The sequence below is a fragment of the Nuphar pumila genome, chromosome 2 (genome assembly GCF_984573655.1).
Source record: "Nuphar pumila chromosome 2, dmNupPumi1.hap1.1, whole genome shotgun sequence".
In the NCBI taxonomy this organism is placed as follows: domain Eukaryota; kingdom Viridiplantae; phylum Streptophyta; class Magnoliopsida; order Nymphaeales; family Nymphaeaceae; genus Nuphar; species Nuphar pumila.
The window spans coordinates 117,473,363-117,490,255 of NC_143250.1; the positions used below are offsets into that span (position 1 = coordinate 117,473,363).

A 16,893-nucleotide genomic window follows, 5' to 3' on the forward strand; every position below is an offset into this window, starting at 1 on the left:
TTGGGCTGCTTTTTTGTTGTGTGTGTGTGTGTGAGAGAGAGAGAGAGAGAGTGAGTGAGTGTGGTATGGTGTGAGTTGTAAGGTGAATCGGGTAAAGCTACTAATAGCTTTTATAGCTTACTGACTCGACGCCCGACACTGATATTATAAATACACATATTTGTATATTTTATATAAAATATAAAGACCCGGCCACGAATCACTGGGTTTTAAATTTAAACCCCCACAAATCCTGCGATCGAGAGTTGACTCTTCCGCTAAATTGACGGTGAAGATTTCTCGGAGCGAAAGTTTGCTGTTTTTCTCCCAAAATTTCCGGCGATTAAACTGTTTTCCTCCGTTTGTTTGCTAAGCGACAGAGAAGGGAGATAAAGAAAAGAAAAAAAGGAGATCGAGAAAAATTCTTCGAGGGAGAGACGGTCTCTCTAGCTCAACCATCGGACGGGCGGAACTTTCCACGGAATGACTGTGAATTTCAAGTTCAGGAGCTCCGTCGGGTTCGATTCTGTCGGCATAGGCGGCCCCTCCATCTCCGTTTGCGATCTCCGGGCGAAGATTGTCGATCGGAAGAATCTCAAGGTCTGCCGGGATTTTGATCTCGTCATCTCCGATGCTCAGACCGGAGAAGGTGACTCTCTCTCAGTCTCCGTTCGTCGTGAACTTCCTTCTGATTAGGGTTCTTCCTCTTTTCACGAAATGATTCGCAAAAGTGAAACCCTAGGATGCTGATTTGTGTGAATTTCGTTGTTTTTGTTGTTGCTGCTGTTTTCTTCGTATGATGTGTTGTTGATTTCTCGATTTGGTTCAGTTTTCGAAGACGAGAATCGCCAAATTCCCTCGGGTGCAAACGTGATTATAAAGAGGGTACCATCAGCGAAGGCGAATCCGGTTGAGGCTGTGTGAGTTCTTCTTACCGGTTGTTTCCTGATGTTCTTAGCTATGAAAATGTCATAAAGAAAATCCAAGCGATAATATTTTTCAGTTCCAAGGAAATACATATGAAGGGAAAAAAGAGGTTATGTTATTGCTTTTTTGCATTGATGAAATTTACAATAATCTATGTATTTTTCTTTTATCATTTCAGTTTGAAGGAGTAATTTTCCCAGGATGTAGTCTTATGCTTCCGCATTCTGTTGCATAGTTCATTTAACTCACGTGTTACGCACATCCGTGATCCTGCGTGATTGCATGTATAATTTGTTTTAACCCTTCTAATTATTTATGAAGAAATCATGGCTCTAGTCTCTCCATGCATGTCTATTTCTGCACATGCATTCTGCAAGTGAAAATTCCTAGGTATGACTGGTTGAAATCCTACCTAGTTACAGTGGGGTGGGCTTGTGGATTGTGCATTTCCATTGAGCTTACTTGTATAATTTGTCTCAACTCTTCTAATCATTTGTGAAGAAATGATGACTGTAGACTCTCCATGAATTTCTAGTTTTTCACATGCATTATGCAACTGAAAATTCCATCACGACTGCTTAAAAATCGTGCCCTGTGACCATTGGTTGGGTTTGTGGATTATTCACTTACATTGAGCTTACATGCTATTCAAACACTTTGTAGGCTATGCAGAACCTCCACCGATGGTCCTGTGAACAAATTTGGGGATCTTGCTTCTACACCACGGTCTTTGCCGCCTTCTGTAAGTCAGTTGAGCATGTATTTGTGCATGGATGTTGCTAGTTTGGTAATTGATTTATGTGTTAGTGTGACTTAAATTCTGGTTTGAATGACTTTTTGTTGCCGCTAACTGTTTTTCATATTCTCAGCTAGCTTATTTGCTATGTTTTGTGTTCACTACATTTTTCCTTCTGTTCCCATGCACATTTATGGCAACTTTAGATTTTTCTAAGTTTGTAATCGGTGTAAATGTAGTGTGCCTTGTAAAGCTTGTTCTATATTACAGTTCAGATGATTTTCTTTTCTGGTCATTCAAGATCACTTGGATTTGATTAGTATCTTTATTGCATCCCACATAACACTACATATTATTTTTGTGCCCATGTAGTCTGTTGCATTTAACACTATCCCGACATTTATAAACAAGTGTCCTCAAATTTGTCATGGACACCCACATATATACTAGAGCATATGGAATTTTTGTCATTCTAAGCTTATCAAACTTCAAGGCATATCTGAAAAAGTAAAAAAAAAAAAAACAATGTGGGGAACATATCTAAACAACACAGATCTTCACTAAATGTTACACCTTTGGACTTTGGAATGTCTATTGCCATCTGTATTGAAAATGATAGAAGGAACTGTTGAGTAATGACAATGTTCTCACTAGCTTAAATGATACATAACAACAAGCGTACAAATGGAAGAAACATCAAATAATAGATTTTTATGCAAAAAATAAAGATTGAAGAAAAAAGTGAAAAGGCAAAATGCTTTCATGGCAATAAAAGCATGCATGATAACATACACATTTTACAACTTTCACATGTGTCATGTTGTGCTCTTATCTCCACATCTATATAAAGTAGGATATCTTGAATTACTTAAGCAAGTAATATCCTTATTAGTAAAAAGCACGGGGCAATGCTTAATCGTTGCCCTCCATAGGAGTTGGGTTGTGAGCTTAGTTGTCAAAAGCACTAGGCGGAAGACCCCTAAAAGGCCTAATCGGGGCCTAGGTGGGACAAAAGAAACATTGAAAAAATAAGAATATCACAATAAGAAGAAGAAGCAGAAACAATTGTGATTGTTAACATATCACAAAAGAAGAAGAAGAAGACTCCTTGTTCTTCTTTTATTTAATTTGTATTTTTATATTTTTTTAAGTTTTAAAATATACTCCTTGTTCTTCTTTTATTTAATTTGTATTTTTATATATTTTTAAGTTTTAAAATATATTTTTGAGGCTTACACTTTACACTTCGCTTCATATTTGGTGGAGGGGTGAGAGGAGGGGAAGAAGAAGAAAAGGAAAAAAGGAGAAGAAGAAGAAATGAAGAGAGTGGAGGGCAGAGGAGAAGAAAAAAAAAAAAGAAAAGGGAAGAAGAGAGAAAAGGAAGAAAAGGGGTAAAAAATGTTCCTGGTAGTCTCCTTTTCCTCCTCCTTCTCTTTAGATCGAGCTAAAAGGGGAAGGGCGTAGCCCTTTCCCTTTTATAGTTGCCCTAATAGGTACTTGACCAGGTTTGGACTATTCCAAACCTGGTCAACATAGTTAATAAAACAAAAAAGAAAACATCATTGTCCCCGCCGCCTAGCCGGTCCCTAGTCGGAAAAATAGGGCCCCACTGCCTATGACCAATAGCCTAGGCAGTGGGGCTGCACCTAGGCATCGCTTTTAACAACTAAGGTTGTGAGATGACTAGGCGAGTGCCTAGATATTGTCTAGAGACCTGCATAAAATATTATTACTTAAAATAAAACATAAAGAATCTAAAAAGTAAGAAAATATGAAAACTTAATATTTCAAATGTGTCATCTCAAACATGACTATAATGTTTTAAACATTATACAAAACAAATACAAAATTACCAACCTGGGTGCTAGGCCTAGGTTGCTATGCGCACGCACTTCATTTAGCATGTGTACCCTGTATCGACATGACATTACACTCGAACACTTCACAGACATGACATGACACTTCATGGAAATAGTCAAACAAGTTTCTCACAGTTATCATTGTGTCGTTAACTGTATTTATTTTCTTTTATGATCTTATTTACTTATTTTGTATTCACTTGAGTTCTTTTTTTTTTAAAAAATTGTCATCAATTACATTACATGTTAATTTCAACTTGGTTTCATTATTTGGTAGTGATTTAGAATTGTTGTTTTATGCACCACTCACACACATACATATGTCTATGTTTGTACGGTCGTGTCCTTGTGTCCTATTTTTTTTTAAATTATCGTATCATACCAAGTGTATCCACATCTTGTCCCGCGTCTGTATCCATGTGTCCTTGTGTCCCATTTATTGAAAAAAAAAATAACTTTCGAGTTGAATCCGAATCCAGCGTCCTCAAGTCCACAAATCATTGTGACATAGGTTGTGATCTTATGAGTTATTTGCAAAAGATTTAAAACCCTTGTGGAAACCTTAAGTTACTTTTTATTTTTGAATACCTATGCTATGTGAATAATCTTTCCCATGTTAAAATAAAGTTCCATGCAAGCATTACTTTTGGATGCGATTTTTTTTTTTGAGGTTTGCTTTGCTCTGGGTTTTAAGAGAATAGATTGATTGAGAGGAGATGATTCATCATGATTTATTTATGGCAAATATTCCCCTATTGTATGAAATAATCTCGAGTAATGTTTCAAAAATGATGCCATCCCTTGAATTATCAAAGTGCTCGGGTCAATTCAAAGTAGGTCCTGCTGAACAAAAATGATTAGAACCAGTAGTTCACCATTATGTCATGATCGTTTTTTGATATTCAAGCTGGGGGATAGCCCATGTGGGATTTGAACCCGAGATTCTCAGTTATGATAGTGGAGCCTGACTGTCCAGTTATCCCATTCGACCCCACCATTATGTCATAATTAATTTAACAAAAATAACATGGGAGCCCTGAAAGTCAAGGAGGTCTGTTGTATCTTGATTTCCAAAATTGTGAAGAGTATGCATAATGCGCTTTACATGTTAGGTCTTCTTTCTTGCTATTTTAATGGATCTTGGTAACTCTTTTATGGGTTTTACAAATAAACCTGTAGATAAGAGGCAGCAATCTTAAAATATTAAGGTGCATATTCAATACCATTTACCTGTTAGGTTAAAGCAGTTTAAGGTTTTACTGGTCAAAGCATGTGGTTCAAGCAGTTCTGGCATTTTCTTAGAGAAAACTTCATGTTAAAGGTCTACTTTTAATTTGGTTGTGTTTATACGTCCACTGTAAAAAATAAAATATATAAACATGTCAACATGTATGTGTCTATGATTAAACTGCTGAAGTTTCTTTCCCTACCAATCTATAAAATAATTGTTAAAATGATATCAGTCTGGCTATGAATTTGAAAAATAAGTCCTGACAGCTATTTGCAGCAATCTGTGAAATCTTCACATTTTTTTCTCCTGCAAAATGTTCTTCACCTTTTATGTTAAGTCCAGGAATACCCCAGATGTCAATTTGCAGCATAACATATTTTGACTGTTCGTCCCATCCTGGTCAATGTTTTAAATCTGTTTGTAAAGAAAAATGGAATGACGTGTTGCACTTTCAGGATTGTGTGTGAATCTATTGAAGGGCATGTTGTTTCAACCTGAACCAGACATGGTATTGGACAGCTAAACCCTAGTTTGACCAAGATGTATTCAACATAATCTCTCCTCGACTAGACTGTCCTTAGAAGAGAGAGAGAGAGAGAGAGAGAGAGTTGGTGAATGGTGACCACTGTCCAAGCTGCTAAGCTTCATGATTGTGCAAGGGTGAAAATTTTTCTTTGTATGGCTATTCTGGTCAATATAGCTATTCTAAAGATTATATCTGCTGAAAAAGAAAAATGGAATACCATGTTCATGTTGCACTTTCGGGATTGTGTGTGCACCTACTTAGAGGCAGGTTCATTCAACCCGAACCACATATGGTATTGGGCTGCTAAACCTAGTTTGACCAAGATGTGTTCAAGATAAGCTCTCCTTGGCTGGACCCTCCTTAGAAGCGAGAGTGAGCTCTTCTTGGCTGGACCCTCCTTAGAAGAGAGAGAGAGAGAGAGAGAGAGAGAGAGAGAGAGAGAGAGAGAGAGAGAGAGAGAGAGAGAGAGAGACCAGTAGTCAAGCTACTAGGGTGAAAATTCTTCCTTTAGCTGTCCTTTTGGTTTATTGCTACTGGTGTAAAGAGTGCCTGTGGTGTTCAACAGAAAAAGAGGAAATCTATCCTTTCCAACAAGGAGTCATAGATATCATAGTCGGCCTTTACCTGGTATTATCCTTTAGCTTTTCATGTGCACAAAAACTTTTGAAATTATATCAATGGCCTTGCTAATCCATGAATTTACTGTTTAAAAGGTTATGTATAGTGACATCCACAACAACATCACATCTTCCATTTTTTTCAAACTATATATTTTATTGAAATAGAACAACCACACCACCCCAAGAATCGTTCTCTTAAGGTGAGCTGTGGAGCTTATTGCGTGGTGCTTTTAAGTAAACAAAAGGAATGTTAAAGCTAAATGGGTTACTAATTCGTTGTCCTTTGTTCCATTCTGTCAAATGCAGAATGTTGAATGATAAACCGAGATGGATTACTAATTCATTGTCCTTTTCTGTTAAATGCAGAACGTTGACATGGATAACTTTGATGACTTTGGCATGGATTTGTGTACAGCACCTGAGACATCTTGCCTGGGTTCAGGTTTTGATGAAGAAAAGCTGAAATACATGGATAGTGAAGAGACAAAAAATGCAACTCAAAGGTGGTAGATTTTATTTGGTTTTGTGTTGCTTGAATTTGTCCATGAATTAGTGCAATCCTATTAGATGAGCATGCTGATTTTATATATTATAGAAATATTTATGTGTAAGTAACGTGCTTATTGCAAGTATTTATGCTTATGTAGGATATAAATCATTGTTCTTTTCTAAATGTTATTGTTCCTTTTCAACTAAGTGCATATTTTACTATCTCATTTTGAGAATGATTATTGTGCAAGCATAACGTATGTGGTCTGTGTCTGTCAATTTTGAAGTCCCTCATCCTTTTCTTCCTCATTCTCCACTGTTAAAGTGTCTGGCATCCACATGTTCTCTCTCTTGCCATTTCTTCCCTCCTCCCCGTCCTGCTAAATAGGTTTCATGGGCACAGTCTCATTCCTTTCTCAGTCCAACATTCTCATCACACACTTTATCTTGGGCTCGACTTGGTTTGTGTGCCTTTTTGCATACGGGTTGCAAAAAATATGATTTAAGTTTGGCATGGGCATGAGAAAATTATCAAGTCTTGATCTCCATCTTCATGTTGTGACTTAGCTTCTAAAATCTGAGAGGTCTGATATGGTCAACCTCAAAGATCCAATGTGGTGCAATTGTTCAGTATGCTAATGAAAACCATAGTCACAAATATTGGTATCGGCTATATTTCGGCGAGGTATAATATTGTGATATTATCGATTTTCTAATAAATCTCGAGAAATTCTCGGAATTTAAAAAAGAAATGTAAAGCCCCATTTCCCTCTTCCTTCCTCTTTTTTTCTTCCTTCTCTTTTTTTTTTTTCTTCCTTCTTTCCTTCCCTTTCTCTTCCTTGCCTTCCTCTTTGTCTTCTTTTTTTCTTTCCCTGTTCACAAGAATACACAACCTTCCCTTTTCTTTCTTTCTTCTTTCCTTACGTTTCTTACCTTTTTAAAGTGACATGTAACCCTAACAAAAGGTAACATTTTATAGTTTATACCCAAACTAACCTATTAAAAAATTAGAAAAGACATGTAACCAGTGTTATTAAAAGTGCGCCTCATGGCGCAAAAAGTGCGCCTCGCCTCAAGGCGAGGGCCTTTGTGCCTTGAGGCGCAATCATAAAGCGCAAATGCCCCAAGGCGTGCGCCTCATACGCCTTGAGGCGCATGCCTCGGGGCGAGGCACGCCTCAAGGTGAGGCGTATACGCCTCGGATTTTTAATAACAGGGTCCGATAAATCAAGAATTCCGGCGAGTTTGATCGCCCACCCAAAGCCGATGATTTTCGACAAGTCTGCGACGAGATACATTGTTATGTATGAGTATCAGACTGCTGATGGGAAGACTACCCATTTGTATATAAATGGCAACCGTTTAGAGGATCCAGTGCAGGAACAATGGGGAGGAGGAGAGCCAGTCCGCGGTTGTCATCTCCTGGCTGCCGCGGCGATGTCGGCGATTCTGTCGGCCTTGGAGGCGGCATCGCCGAAGGCGAGCGACGAGAGGAGGGAGGTGGCAATTGCTGCACCTGTTGCTGTTTTCAAGCTGGTGGAGCTGGTTAAGGACTTGGGGAGGCTTTGGGGGGAGAGAGTTAGTCCTGCTGGCTGGGATTTTGTGGGCTTGGGGTTGGTGGGAGATGAGTTTGGTGCAGCCAAGGACTTGGGGTTGAGGATGGATGATGTGATCATGGTGGCCATTTTGATGTTGGTCTGGTTTTGTGGGTGTGATTCTCCTCTGCTTGCTTAGGGGAGTGCTCTGCAGAATGTGGTCTTTGGGGTTGGAACTTGGAAGCAAGGCAATTGGGAAGTTGTATTTCCACTTGGCCTCACGGCGTCCAATGGGACAGTCCTAGTTGGTCCAATTTTCGGCTGTGTCTGTATGGTGGTGGTCCTTTTATATCCTTCTGTCAACGGAAAATTACACAAAAATCAGTGTCTCATATCCATTTAGCCGTGTCATGTTACATAAGTTGAAGCCAAGGGTTTTACATGTAGATGCGGAAACAGATCGGATTTGATCCGTATCCAATTAAGTGTATATTTGGTGGAAAGTTCTGATCCAGTTCTAAAGAGAATCTGATAATGTAAGTTCAAATCTGAACCACATATGTTCATATCTCCATGTCTGGTAATAATTTGTCAGATTGGATTATGGATCCAACTTTGCACCATATCCATTTGAACCCCTAGAATCATTGGTCAGGCACTTGTGGACCGGACTTGAGCAGCACTCGACTTGGAATGACTGTTAACCAGATCCAACTACCGATTGGAACATACGTGATACTGAGTCTGGACCAGAGTTACCGGAAGCGCCTAGGCAAAAGGGGAAGCGCGCTTCCCCGAAGCGCGCTTCGGAAGCGCGAAACGTCTCGCTTCCGAAGCATGAGGGGAAGCGTCCCCCTTTTTTGGGAAGCGCGCTTCCCTTTTATGGGAAACGCTCTTCCCATAAATGGGAAGCGCGCTTCCCCCACGCTTCCCCCTCGCTTCCCCATTTTTTTCATTTTTTTCGCTTCCCCTCGCTTCCGGTTCGCTTCCTAGGTCGCTTCCGGTTCGCTTCCTAGGTCGTTTCCGAGACGGTTCAGAATTTTCTTCTAAGTGGTCCCACGCTTCCCCGCTTCCTAAATTTTTTAAAGTGCCTCGCTTCCCGCTCCCGCTTCCCGTATCGCTTCCCGCTCCCGCTTCCTCGACTGGTAACTCTGGTCTGGACTATCTGGGGCCTGGGGGAGCCCAATATTGTCGGTCGATATGTATCGTATCTGCAGAAAATCGCTATGCATCACCCTAAATCAGCTATTTTTTAATAAATATAAAAAATATGAAAATTCAAAATTTTCATATTTTAAATATTATTTTAATAGTTTTAACACATGTCATGTTCTGTTTGACGCATAATATTATTTATTATCTTTTGGCTGATACAAAATGATTCACTTGAGTATCAGTATTGGCCCGATACAGCTGAATCGTTGGCCAAAACGATTCAATGCCGATAATGATGCTGACAACATTGGGGCTTTGTAACAAATATCGCAAGATTTATGAAAATCTCACAATAATATCACGAGAAATTGCCTGAAAGTTTAAAATGACAATTTTTTGTGTGATTTTCAAACCGTGACAAATATCGCGATATTTACCATTTAGCAGATATTTATCACAAGATTTTCATTTTTAAATGTGTTTTATTTATATTTTCTTATAAAAATTATGTTTTTCATATTTTTTAATTTATTTTTTATTGCCGAGATTTTGCCAAAAAATGCAAGATTTATGAAGATTTTCAAAATCTCCGAAGTTTTTGACTCCTGAGATTTTGCCGTTTTTAACTTTTGTCACTATGTGTAGAATAAGATGGGATGTACAGCCTGTGTGTGTAGAGAGAGAGAGACGGTTGCACAATAGAACTCGTTAACTTTATTGATTAGGGCTTCTCTCTATATTAAATAGAGAGAAGAAAAAAGAGAAATTACATCTAAGTCCTTATGAGGACAAAATTTCAGAAAACCTCTAATATAAAAGAACTTAAAACAAAGAACCACCTATTCTCAACACTCCCCCTCAAGCTGGAGCATAGATATCAATCATGCTCAGCTTGTCACAACATTTTGAAAAATTTGGCTTAGCAAGAGGCTTTGTGCAACTTGGTCTTCCTTCTTTAGGTATTTGGTAGTGATATGACCAGCTTGAATCATATCTCTTACATAGTGGCAATCAACCTCAATGTGCTTTGCTCTCTCATGAAAGACATGATTGTTTGCTATATATGTTGTCGTTTTGTTATCGCACATCATGGTCATTGGAGAGGGAACCTTCACCTGGAGATCATGAAGAACAGTGCAAACCCACATCAATTCAACAGCTGTTTGGGCCATAGCCCGATATTCTGATTCTGCACTCGACCTAGAAACCACATTTTGTTTCTTACTTCTCCATGAAATCAAGTTGTCTCCCAAAAACACAGAAAATCCTGTGGTAGATTTTCTATCTACTACAGATCCAGCATAGTCAGCATCAGAATAGGCTACTATCTCCAGAGTTCCACCTTTCCTGAACAATAACCCTTTTCCAGGAGATGATTTTAGATATCTGAGAATCATTATGGCTGCATTCCAGTGTACCTCAGTTGGTTTGTCCATAAACTGGCTAACTTTGCTTACTGCTAAAGCAATATCCGGCCTGGTCATAGTTACATATAATAACTTCCCTACTAGGGAGTGATAGCTTTTGCTATCAACTGGTTTTGACCCTTCTTCAAACAACTGAACTTTATGGTCCATGGGAATATTTGCTGGTTTAGCTCCCAACATGCCCGTTTCCTTTAATAAGTCAAAAACATACTTCCGTTGAGACAAAACCATCCCTTCACGGCTCCTAGCAACTTCTATACCCAAAAAATACCTGAGTGAACCAAGGTCTTTTGTAACAAAGTGATTTTGAAGATGAGTCTTTGTGGCTTCAATAGCTTTCACATCATCTCCTGTAAGAATGATGTCATCCACATATACCACCATAACAACTATGTCAGAGCTAGTTTTCTTTATAAAAAGAGTATGATCTGCTGCTGATCTATTAAAGCCAAAGCTTGACATTACTTCAAACAACTTTTGAAACCATGCACGAGGACTTTGTTTCAAGCCATAAATCGCCTTTCTCAATCTTCACACCTTCTGACACTCCCCCTCAACCTCGAAGCCTGGAGGTTGTTGCATGTAAACGGTCTCAGATAGATCCCCATATAGAAATGCATTTTTCACATCTAATTGGCACAAGCTCCAACCATGCTGAACAATTACTGAGAGAACAATACAGATGGTACCCATCTGTGCAACAGGAGAAAAAGTTTCAAAGAAGTCAATTCCATATGTCTGAGTATACCCTTTCGCGACTAATCTGGCCTTGTACCTTTCAATAGAACCATCAGATTTGTACTTTATTGTATATACCCATTTACATCCAACAATGTCAGCATCTGCTGGGGAATCAACTAGATCCCAGGTATGCTGAGATACCAAAGCTGTCATTTCTTCTTGCATAGCCAGCTTCCAGCGATTATCAAGTGCTGCCTGTTGATAGTTCAGAGGAATAGTTTTAACAGACAAGGCTGAAATAAAAGACTTCATCTGATGTCCAATTCTGGCATGGGAGACAAAATGAGATATGGGATATAAGGTACATTGTCTTGTCCCCTTTCGTAGAGCAATAGGCCTGTTATCATCATCCTGAAGATCACTATTGTCAGTAGAACTTACCTTAGAAGAAGAAGATGAAGGCTCTTGCGGAAGTGGAGCTCTACGCACATATACCAATGGAGGATTATTAAATCTGGAAAAGGATGAAGTTTGGTTCGGTAATGAGGGCACATATTCCAAAGGAAAAGGAGGTATAGGTAATGGAAAAGACTCAGTTGGATCAACCTGCAGCGGGGAACCGGAACTAGAGTAATATGGAGAGGATTCCAGGAAAGATACATCCGCACTGACATACTCTCGGCGAGAAATAGGATCATAACATTGATAGCCCTTTTGATTTTTTGGATAACCGATAAATATGCATTTTGTAGCTTGATCGACTAATTCATCACGGTCAGGGCCAAGTTTGTGTACAAAACAAACACATCCAAATATTTTTGGTGAGAAAGAAAAAAAGTGGGGCATTAGGTTTTAGGATATGTAATGGAATTTGATCACCCACAAAAGACAAAAGCATGCGGTTAATCAGATAGCAAGCAGTGGTAATCACATCACCCCAGTATAACGTAGGAACATTGGATTGAATCATAATGGTCCTGGCAACATCAAGGAGGTGCCAATGTTTTCGCTCAGCCACCCCATTTTGTTGAGATGAATAGGCACGAGAAGTTTGGGGTTGGATGCCATGATCTTGGTAAAATTGTAACAAACCTTTTGATTTAAACTCGAGAGCATTATCAGTGCGAACAATCTTGACAATAGATTCAAACTGAGTTTTTATTTCAAGAATTAGGGATTTGATAAGACTTGGAACTTCAGATCGTTCTTTTATTAAAAATACCTATGATAACTTAGAGAAATCATCAACAATAACAAGATAATAACGACACTGAGTCCTAGTAGGAATCTTACTAGGACCCCATACATCTGCATGAAGAAGTTCAAAAACTTTATTACTAGACTGACTCTGACTCGAAGGGAACGAACTTCGATGATGCTTGCCCAACTGACATGCTTCACACTGAAATGATGTGGTGGAAGGAATCTAAGGAAAGACCGACCGAAGCTTTGACAATGAAGGATGACCAAGACGACGATGCCACTGAACAGGACTGAATGAATGTTCCACTGCAGCATGAACAGAACCCATTGGATGATGTAGGTAGTAAATTTCATTTTCTTTATAGCCTCCACCAATCTTCTTCCCCGTCAGCAAATCCTGAAAATGACAACCCATTGGATCAAATATTACTCTACAGTTTTGTTCTTTTATAAGGCAACTAACAGAAAGTAAACTTTGAGGAAAGTTTGGAGCATGAAGAACATTTTTCAACTGTAATGAGGAGGATATAGAAATATTTCCCTGACCAACAACCGGGGAGGAGCTCCCATTGGCTAATGAGACTCCAAGTTGAGCCTTAATATCCTTTAGATCTGAAAAAACACGTGAATTTCCACACAAATGTCTGGATGCACCAGAGTCAATAACCCACTTACTATCAGTCGGATGGAGATGATTTCCGGTTGAATAGGCAACACCAGCTACAGGAGGGGTGGAAGTCAAAGGTCGAAGAGCGATCAACTCATCATATTCCGCACGACTAAGGGTGATACTACTTTCATTTGCAGTGATATTCTCTTGTGCATTTGTTGCCTCAATAGTAGTAACATTTGCTTTAAGAGTATATGACTTTGATGAAGAAGAGGTTGGCCGACCATGCTTATCCCAGCAACGATCTTCTAAATGTCCAGATTTTCCACAGAATGTACATTGAAGCTTTCCTCTGTCTCCCATACCACATCCACGTCCTCGTCCTCTGATATTTTGAATATTTCTACGCCCATAACTAGATGGGACAACAAGAGCAGATGACTGAGTCACAGGCTGAGATTGTGGCAGAGAGATCGTAAGTCTACTCAGACAATTGTAAGCATCAGCAAGAGTGGGAACATCTGATCCAGTCAACATTTGAACTTTTGCAACAGAAAAATCTGAAGAAAGACCTGTACGAAAACGAGCAACCATGGTTTGTTCTTGATGATCCTTTTGCTTCGAGCAACAAAGAGGCCTGTGAGCATTAAGTCTTTCAAACACAGCTTTGACAGAGGCATAGTACTGGGCCAAGGTCTGATCTTCCTGTTGCAAGTTATATATTTTCTGTTCGACTTGCATGATACGACTCACATTCGTTTCTTGTGAGTATGTATCACGAAGATTGTCCCACATCAGTTTGGCTGTATTATAGTAGATTAATCCATCTGCAATATGGGGTTTGACACTATTCATGATCCATGACATAACTATGTCATTATCTTCATCCCAAGTAACATATTTTCCCAATTTCTCAGTGGGTTCGCCTTCCAACAAAATATGTTTTCGACGATGTCCAGATATCGACATCATAAAAGTTCTGGACCACCTGGCATAGTTGGTTTCATTCAACCTTACGGAAGAGCCATACGAGAAGGGGTTGGCAAAAGCCTTATACTCCCCAATATGTTCCATTTTGGAATCACATTTCGAAGTTTCAGCCATACTGAAGATGTGATCCAAAAAATAAAAAAAATTACCTCACTTGAACAGCAAGTGTTCAAGAGGAATTTTCAACTCAGCAGGAAATCACACCTGCTGTTTCCACAACAAACAGCAGCCCACACACAAAACAAAATTCAACACAGCAGGAAATCACACCTGCTATTTTCCACGACAGAAGAGTAACTTAAGCTACCATGCTTCCTTAAAAAAAACTCGACACAGCAGGGAGTCACAACTGCTGAAAACCACATTCTGAAATAAACCAACCCACTAAAAACAACTAAAGTTCAGTTGCTGTTGATACCACAGAAATCACGAACATTGCTGCACCCAAACACATCACGACCAATGATAGAATGCAGTCGCAAAACAAAATATTCACTACACCTGCTGTTCTCCAACATATAAGGCACGACATCCAGTAAGTCTTCAGGGCACAGTTAGACAAATCAATTATATTTCGATCACAAGCAGTCAACACAGAAAAGAAATCTACATTCACGGCAGAATTCTGATCACACGCAATCAGCACAGGAAAGAACTCAGCAAAATTCTGATCACACGCAATCAACACAGGAGAGAACTCAGCAATCAGGACAACACAAAAAAAAAATTCTGCTGCTCCCAAACAGCAGGAACACACCTCGACAAGAACTCAGCAATCACGACAACACAGAAAAAAGAAGATTTCTGCTGCTCCCAAACATCAGAACACACCTCGACAACTCACGAACCCAAAAAAAAAATCACGTCATAGCAGAAACAGGACTCGACAACACTAGGTCGCAGCAGGAGATCCAGATGAGGAGAACATATCTAGATCTTCTCCTTAGATCTGACGACAGATCTGGGTAACATCCCAGATCTGTTATCAGATCTTCCCCAATCAACCACCACCAAACCTGATTTTAAGAAGTCGTAGGGTTATTGCTCCTCGTTGATGAAAATCAGTCCCTGTTGATCACGCTCCCAAGATCGAGGGCTCTGATACCATGTAGAATAAGATGGGATGTACAACCACCTGTGTGTGTAGAGAGAGAGAGAGAGAGAGAGAGAGAGAGACGGCTGCACAATAGAACTCATTAACTTTATTGATTAGGGCTTCTCTCTATATTAAATAGAGAGAGGCAAAAAGAGAAATTACATCTAAGTCCTTATGAGGACAAAATTTCAGAAAACCTCTAATATAAAAGAACTTAAAACAAAGAACCACCTATTCTCAACATTATGCATTGGGGGAGCCAAATGGATACTGGCTTCTATTTTTGGGGTTCTTTAAAGGAATGAAGTGTTGGTGCAGGAAAGATGCATCATGGTTTTCATGCATATTATTTTGTCACCGGTGAAATTACTGATTTTACGATCGTTGTTGCTTTATCAATAAAGCAATTTTTATTTATTTATAATTTTAAATATTTTTTATAGTTTTTTTTTTTATTTTAAAAAAAAATTGAGGCTTACGCTTTACACCTCGCCTCATATTTTGGTGGAGCGCCTCGCTACGCCTCAACGCTTTTCACAACACTGCATGTAACCCCTTTTTAAAAAAAATCTTAAAATAACCTTACACTAACTGTTTTAAAAAACAACCATTGTTGTGCTGCGACAGTGATAATATCGTGGTATATATATAAATTTCCGATATTTTGAAAATATCATGATATTTGACCTTTTATATCATTTTTTCAATTTACAGCGTTAATATTGTGATATTTTCAAAATATCGGCCATATCTGTGACTATGATGAAAACTTCCTACAGAAGTGTGGATGTGATGCAAGCTGCTTAATCTCTTTGTTGCATCTCAAGCAACTCCATTCTCATCTTTATTTTGTTGGAGGGTGAACTTAGCAATGGAGTTGTTTATCTTTTCCAAGTTAATTGGATGTACTGAACTTTTAGGCATTGCTTAAGAGAAAGAGAGTTCATATGTAGTGGATAAGAATCCATTGATGGAAGAAAGATCACATAAAGAGAAGAGATTTCTATGTTATGAACATACATCAGAATTGGTTTGGTCTCAAGATCTTAGGAATACTTTTAATTTACAAGTGACTTCCTGGTTTTCTTTTAGGAAGGAATTAACGGGGTAGTCAGCAGAGAGGGATACAAAACAGTGTTAATGATGTCATTGCTGTATATTCACACATATATTTATTTTCCTTTTGTATTATTTTTTCATTGGATTTATTACAGGGAGAGAAGAAATGAAGAAAAGAATTTGAATTGCTGCTTTAAATGCCATAGCTGAACGCTGTATGAATTGAGGGTCTAGGGCTTGAACCATGCTGGTGATTGACCCCCTGCTTGGTTATCACCAAAAGAATGGGGGAATGATAAACAAAGTCCGAGAAGAATAAATAATGGAATGTTTGACAATTAAGAGAAAAAAAATAAGAGATTTTGGGAAACATGGGTATTAAGAGAACACAAAAAAAGGATGAAGGGTGCAGTGATCTAGGTTTCATGATGCATTGCTATGTCAGATGTTAAAATATGATCATTTGTATGTATATATATATAAGGGGTATATGGGTATTTTGGTCATTTCCTCTATTGTAGTAGGGGCAGCCTAATAGAAGCTATTTTGTATTTTTGCCTTTTTATTTTTCTATTTTTTTGTTTTCTTAATTTTATATTCATGTGACTGTTGGGACAGCCCAACTAGTCTGTGGGCTGCTCCCAACGGTGGACTGCCTCCCTTTGTTTCCTCTCTGCTCTATATATAGGGATATTCCCTATTATGTGGGTTATGCTTTTCCAAGCACTCTTATGAATTAATACAAGTTATATTTTTCAATATTATGATTC

At 38.7% G+C, this 16,893-nt stretch overlaps 1 protein-coding gene across 4 annotated transcripts in view; it reads left to right on the plus strand.

Moving 5' to 3' along the window:
• The first annotated feature begins 240 nt into the window (after positions 1-240).
• The window catches only part of LOC149846881 (uncharacterized), a 46,613-nt gene continuing 29,960 nt past the window's right edge, over positions 241-16,893 (plus strand). For all 4 annotated transcript variants that reach the window (XM_089996631.1, XM_089996633.1, XM_089996632.1 and 1 more), the window contains exons 1-4: positions 241-628; positions 809-899; positions 1,570-1,648; positions 6,245-6,381. In XM_089996631.1, coding sequence (XP_089852757.1) covers positions 463-628; positions 809-899; positions 1,570-1,648; positions 6,245-6,381 — 473 coding nt within the window. In that variant the 5' untranslated portion in view covers positions 241-462. The remainder of the gene's footprint in view (positions 629-808; positions 900-1,569; positions 1,649-6,244; positions 6,382-16,893) is intronic.